General features: G+C 40.1%; 1 protein-coding gene across 1 annotated transcript; it reads right to left on the bottom strand.

The window, feature by feature from the left end:
• Positions 1 to 3,452: 3,452 nt before the first annotated feature.
• On the bottom strand, positions 3,453 to 5,027 carry LOC101299723 (dCTP pyrophosphatase 1-like). Its single transcript, XM_004290096.1, has 2 exons — positions 4,700 to 5,027; positions 3,453 to 4,057 (listed from the first exon to the last, which is right to left on the bottom strand). The coding sequence occupies exons 1-2, from the start codon at positions 4,820 to 4,822 to the stop codon at positions 3,743 to 3,745; spliced, it is 438 nt and encodes a 145-aa protein (XP_004290144.1). The 5' UTR covers positions 4,823 to 5,027; the 3' UTR covers positions 3,453 to 3,742.
• Between the last annotated feature and the right edge of the window lie 1,778 nt (positions 5,028 to 6,805).

The following is a 6,805-nucleotide window of genomic DNA, read 5'->3' on the forward strand; positions in this document are numbered from 1 at the left end:
TCCTAGCACCTTTATGAGACTTATGAATCAGGTTCTTCGTCCTTTCATTGGAACCAGGGTTGTTGTTTATTTCGAAGATATCCTTATTTATAGTAAGCAGAAAACCGAGCACCTAGAACATGTGAGGCAAGTTCTTGAGGTGCTACGGGATAATAAGTTGTACATCAACCTGAAGAAGTGTACTTTTTGCACCAATAAGCTGCTGTTTCTAGGCTTTGTGGTTGGAGAGGATGAGATTCAGGTTGATGAAGAGAAGGTACGTGCAATTAGAGAGTGGCCAACTCCTAGAACAGTTTCGGAGGTAAGAAGTTTCCATGGTTTAGCTACTTTCTATAGACGGTTTGTGAGGGATTTCAGTACCATCACTGCACCAATTACTGAATGCATGAAGAAAGGCAAGTTTCATTGGGGTGAAGAGCAAGAGCAAAGTTTTGCACTTATCAAAGAGAAGCTTTGTACCGCACCAGTTTTTGGCTCTTCCAGATTTTGACAAGATATTCGAGGTCGAATGTGATGCTAGTGGTGTTGGAGTGGGGGCTATCTTGTCCCAAGAAAAGAGGGCAGTGGCTTTCTTTAGCGAGAAGTTGAGTGAAGCTCGCCAAAAATGGAGTACATATGACCAAGAGTTCTATGCAGTAGTGAGAGCTTTAAGGCAATGGGAGCATTATCTGATCCAAAGAAAGTTTATTTTGTTCACTGATCATCAGGCTTTGAAGTGTCTGAACAGTCAGAAACATGTAAACAAGATGCATATCAGATGGGTGACGTTTCTGCAGAAATTTCCTTTTGTGATCAAGCATAAGTCGGGAACACTCAACAAGGTGGCTGATGCGTTAAGCAGGCGAGCTAGTTTGTTGGTTACTTTATCCCAAGAGGTAACTGGTTTTGACTTTTTGAAAGAATTATATGAAGCAGATGATGATTTCAAGCAGGTTTGGGAGCAGTGTGTTAGCAAGAAACAACCATTTGCTGGTTAATTTCCTTATCCATCTAGTTTGTTGGTTACTTTATCCCAAGAGGTAACTGTTTATCCTGATGATATTTGGCAGGATGTTTCTATGGATTTTGTCTTGGGTTTACCTTGGACCCAAAGAGGAGTGGATTCTGTGTTTGTGGTGGTGGATAGATTTTCTAAGATGAGTCACTTCATCGCTTGCAAGAAAACTGCAGATGCTGCAAATATAGCCAAACTGTTTTTCAGGGAGGTTGTTCGTTTGCATGGGGTGCCTAAGTCCATCACTTCTGATCGTGATACAAAGTTTTTGAGCCATTTTTGGTTAACATTGTGGAAGTAATTTGGGACAGCTTTGAAGAGGAGTACTACCGCTCACATGGACAAACTGAAGTCACCAATAGGAGTTTGGGAAATATGATCAGGAGTGTCTGTGGTAATAAGCCGAAGCAATGGGACCTTGCCTTACCTCAGGTAGAATTCACTTACAACAGTTCTATGCATAGTGCCATTGGTAAGTCACATTTCTCTGTGGTCTACATTTCTCCTCCACGACATGTCGTGGATTTGGCAAAGTTGCCAAGAGGACAAGGAGTTAGTGATGTTGCAATTAAAATGGCAGAGGGAGTTCGGACAATTCAAGAAGAGATAAAGGCAAAGTTGGAGGAGACAAACGCCAAGTATAAGGCTGCTGCCGACAAGCACAGGCGTGTGAAGGTGTTTCAGGAAGGGGATTCGGTCATGGTTTTCCTCAGGAAGGAGAGGTATCCTGTTGGCACATATAACAAGCTGAAACCCAAGAAATATGGACCATTCAAGGTATTGAAGAGGATTAATGATAATGCTTATGTTATTGATCTTCCTGCTTCTATGGGAATTTCAAATTCTTTTAATGTTGCTGATCTGCATGAGTTTCATGAGGATGATTTTCTTTTAGGTGATAATAACTCGAGGTCGAGTTCTTCTGAAGTGGAGGAGACTGATATAGAAAGATGGCGTTAGAGATTGAAGAACAGATCAGTCGAAACAAGTCCAAACCCGGTTTGCTCCAGATTTGGCGTTCGGTGTCCGATTGACCATTATAATACCTTTCTGGAAGCGGAACGGGCCAACGAGACAAACTCGTTGCTTTGCCACGATGTATGGGCTTTTCGGCCTTTCGAGTCCGTTTAAGCCTTCAAAATGCAGATTTACTTGTTTTCAGCAATTATTTTTAATAGTTTGTTTTGGATTTGGTTTTCTTTTAATCCATGGGCTTTTAGGCTTTGATGTTAGTTGCCCTAGGGTTTATTTGCTCTTATATAAGGAGCCTTTATCGGTTATAGTCGGCAGCTTTTGATTAATAAAAACCTTTGAGTTTATCTCAATTCTCTGGTGGATTCCAGATTCTCTCGTGGATTCGAGAAAACTAGACTTGTGGATTCAAGTCGCCGTTGGTGGATTCCAACGTTTATATTTCCGTTGCATCAAGAAAGAAATTAGAAAATGCATGTGTAACTTGCACTTTCAAGTTGGAACATTGGTCGCCCACCTCAATTATTAAGTTGATCCGTTTATATCATTGACTGATTGACCATATCATGTCATCTCTCTGAATTCCAATTAACAGTACTTTTGTGTCCAGATTCATATTCCTGGTTAACGAAGCCAAACAATGAAAAGATAAAATCGTATGTAAAACAGGGAAGCAAAAGCTCCAACAGTTTCTTTAAAAATAAATTAAAATAAGGAATCAAAAGTTAAAATCTTTTTTTAAAAAAAATTGCTTTAACTTCAATAGCTTCCCCATTTTAAAAATTTTGACATTTATTAATGCAATTAAATATTCTACTTCATTATTAATTATAATAAAAAAGAAATAGGGACAATTCTATATCTTATTATAACAATAAAATACTTAATAATATATTTTTACTTTTTTCTTCTCATTGGAGCATATGAGGAATTAATAACAATGTTAATTTCAATAATTTGAGGAAGAAAAACTTTGCTGCAAATTTAGAGAATAAGTGCTTCTCTTTTTTCTCCATCCCTAAGAATAGGATGAGAAAATTGTTGAACCTAAAAACAACTATATATTTCTTAAAATTGAGAAGATAAAAAAAATGAGAAAGCTGTTAAACCACCGTAAATAGTGTATTTAATGCTTTAAGTCCTACCACGAGAACTTCATGATATGGAACTCATAGGCCATAAGTCATGGGTTTGAAAACTAGTGTTGTTTAAAGTAATTGCTAAATTATAAACGTGGTCAAAAGAGAGGCTGGGTTTGAAAGCTGGTGTTGTTTAAAGTAATGGTTGAATTATAAACGTGGTCAAAAGATTGGCTGCAATGTCATGCTGGCTATCCAGCCCCCAACGCTTAGTTCTTGTGCCTAAAAGCCTTTAGGATACCATGAACAATCTGAAAGAAGGGTGTCAAAAAAAGCAGTATGTAAAACTGGATAACATAACAGTGATGGAGGTAAAATACAAAACTGGAGAAAAGTGCAAGTCAGCAATGAACAGGAAAGGAAAATATATTCGTTTCAAGACCGTATCTCACAACTGCCAGAGGATTCGATTCCCAGAAGCCAAAAACACTAACAAAATATGTGAGAATAAATGCCCAACACACCACCAACACTAGTCTGACTCGGGCAATGAAGGCCATCCCCCAAAAAGCTACACTCCTATGCCCAAACCAGCATAGCCCTTACAAAACCTAATGCACCCAAATATAGTAGTAGTATTAACATCAACCTTGCAGAAAGTAAAAGATGTGATGTGGTGGCCCATCTGCCATTGAAATCAACCAGTGATTTCCTCCGTGTGGTTATTACCATTGCTGGTGTTGATGGTGGTAGTTGTGTTGGGGCTGCTGGTGCCATTGGTCTGGTTCTGTTTCTGTGAAACTGGGTACTTGATGGCATTGAGTTCAACTTTGCGCAGAGCAGCTTTGCCAAGATCAACACCACAAATGTCAGAGAGCCTGACCAGATACAGCAGAACATCAGAGAGCTCTTCACCCAGGTGTTGCTTTTCCTCTTCTTCCCAACCAGGAAGGCCCTTTGGAACTTCTCCTTTCCATTGAAATATCTCTGAAAGCTCTCCCACTTCACCCACCTGAGATTTCACCAAAAGTCCAAACCTTTTACATCAACAGTTCAAAACCCATCATAAAAAATTACACCTTTCTGGTTGCTATGAAATTCATCTTATTTTGCCTATCCATGTGACACAAAAGCAAAAGTAAAAGCACTGAGGGAGCAGGAAAACACAAGAAAGCTTTGTTTCGGGAGATTTCTCCATGACAAGAACATAAAGGAAGATCTGCTTGCACTGAAGTCAATTTTGACTCCCCCTGGTGAAAAAGTTAAAAACTTCAACTATTTGGGTTTTAAGGAGGTGATATAGAATTAAAATAGCTTAAAAATATACCAACTTGAATGCAAGCATCGCATGCAATAGAAAAATCAAGCCAACAAACCCCAGAATTTGTTAATAGAGTTCAGCTGTCTATGTGTTTGGTCAAATCTTCAAAACTCCATGAAGAAAACGAAAGCAAAAATATGATAATAACAAACAGAAATCAAGCTTATATTTAGATCCTCCCGATTTCATGGATCACAAAGATTAAACAAAACAACTGATCGTGGCCATCGTTTAACAAAGCAATCCATCAAACACGTTCTGGGCACAACTAGAACGACACCGAAACAAAATAAAGAGAAAAGCTTTCATGGGGTTTGAGAAAGGTGCACAAACCAGAGCCAAGAGCAAGTTTCTGGGGCTATGGAACTGGTCCCAGTTTCTCTCTCTAGCAAACTCAGCCATCATCGTCTTGAGCAGGTCAAGAGTGACGCTTTCAGCTTCAGAAAACCCAGTCATCTTCTCAGAGTTTCAAACCAAGTCTCAAACAGAGAGAAATGGAGAAAGAAGGAGAAAGAAAGGAAGCAATTTTGGAAGAGGATAAGAGGGAGAGGAGTGTAGAGAGAGAGAGACTTGAAAACCCAGTAGGCTCTCTCTGTGTGTGAGGCGCAATAACTCGATGGGTCAGGGACTCAGGTCTCTCTCTGTCTCAGGGTCTTTAAATAAAAATAGAGGCTTTTTTTCATGGGGAAGATAAAAGAGTTGCTTTGGAATTTTGGAAGATGATTTGGCTACGGGCGACAGCCGGTTGCAATCGTGGAACACGTTGAACCTATCACGTATGAGGGGAGAGTGACATGTCGGTTACAGGGATTGTCGGCTTGATACGTGGATGGGGTGGAGTAGGGATTGGCTGGTGGTTTTCTACTTTTTTATTTATTTTTTTCGATGAGTCTATTTTATTTATTTTTGCTCCTTGGAAATTGGCTTTGTCCTTACTGACTAGCCCTCGCCGTAGCCGCCGTGGTGAGAGGCGCCGAAAGCCCTGGGATTTTTTAGAAAGGAAAATTTACAAATCATACCTCAAATAAAGACTATTCATCAGTTTAATATACCACATTTAAAAACTATCATATTGACGGTCAAACAATAAAAAAAATGTTTAGAATATTCTCTATATGTGCCTTGGCTTTATGCCAATAGGATATGTTGTTAGACTAGATCTATGTATTCATATCCTTACCATATTGGTATTGTGTAATTCCCTATCTAAAGGGCTCCTATCAATGAATAAGATGACTCTCTTGCTATCTCTTTGTCTCTACACTTTATTCTTCATCACGTTATCATGCACTTTGTTCTAACCCTAGAGCCAATAGCCCACCATTTTTTTCCAAACCCTAAAAACCAAAACCCTAAAATCAGGCAGCCTTGTTTTTCCCGATTTCCGACCAAAATTCCGACTGCCCTCCGCCGGAATTTTATATCCCCAGAAAGCTCTTTCCGTCACGGATCCAACGCCGTCGGCCTCACCCTGAGAACCGGCCGGAAAGTCTCCGAACCGGCCGCCGGAAAATTCCAGACCGCCGCCGCTACCGACCACAGGTTCACCACCTTCTCTTGCTCCGATCAACCTGAAATTTTGACAGAAGCTTCCCCATCCAGAGCTGCTCCTCCTGTCAAATTTTCAGCCCCAAATTCGAAGTATAAGTAGGCGAAACGTTATTTCTCCTCTCGGCAGCCTTTAGAAAGGTATGTTTTGAAACCTTAAACTCTTCCAAGTTCAATAACTCGGGGAGGATAAAATCCTTTCCTCCCTTCTCCATCTCCATTCTATGCTTGGGATTTTGTGTGTGCAGGTACCAAAAATCCCGGAATTTTATTCGCGGGTCAAGAGTATGTTGGATCACTCTTGTTTCTTTGTCCGGGTTGTGTTTGATCAACCCTGACCTTTCACCGGATTGTGTTTGATCAATCCGAGGCCTTTTTCCGAATTGTGTTTGATCAATTCGCGGCTTTTCCGGATTGTGTATGATCAATCCGAAAGACAAACCATTAAAAGCATCGTTTGTGACCTCTATCGAGTCTCATAACAGCTTGGTTTTGTATGCAAGAGCAATGTAACATTCTGCTCCTTTAAGTTTTGACGTACTAGATGCCTAAGGCGGATCTTCGCTTGGTATCTGTGGAACCTTTCATTGGAAAGGATTAAACCACATGTTTTGACCCCCAGGCTAACAAGCCTAGATGCCGAGATTTCACATCTCATGCGCTCAAAGTTTTTGAAGCGCCACATCGACAAAAGCCTTCAATGGCAACCTGTGCAAAAAGTAATGACCACAAAGTACTGTGGAATGCACTCATGGAGCATTTCTCGAAACGTTCATATAACTCTACTTGTTGAGTTATTAGTCAAGTGGATTGCTTACCACCTTAATTGACTACATATTAGTCGATGATCTTTTGTGGCATCATGATCCATAATCTTTAGCGGATTCGATC

The sequence above is a fragment of the Fragaria vesca genome, linkage group LG2 (genome assembly GCF_000184155.1).
Source record: "Fragaria vesca subsp. vesca linkage group LG2, FraVesHawaii_1.0, whole genome shotgun sequence".
Taxonomy (NCBI): domain Eukaryota; kingdom Viridiplantae; phylum Streptophyta; class Magnoliopsida; order Rosales; family Rosaceae; genus Fragaria; species Fragaria vesca.

Bases quoted from the DNA above. Each gene is read 5' to 3' on its own strand.
- LOC101299723 (XM_004290096.1), bottom strand. From the start codon at position 4,822: ATGACTGGGTTTTCTGAAGCTGAAAGCGTCACTCTTGACCTGCTCAAG. The intron at 4,058-4,699 runs GTTTGTGCACCT...GTGAAATCTCAG, and splicing joins GAAACTTGCTCTTGGCTCTG to GTGGGTGAAGTGGGAGAGCT.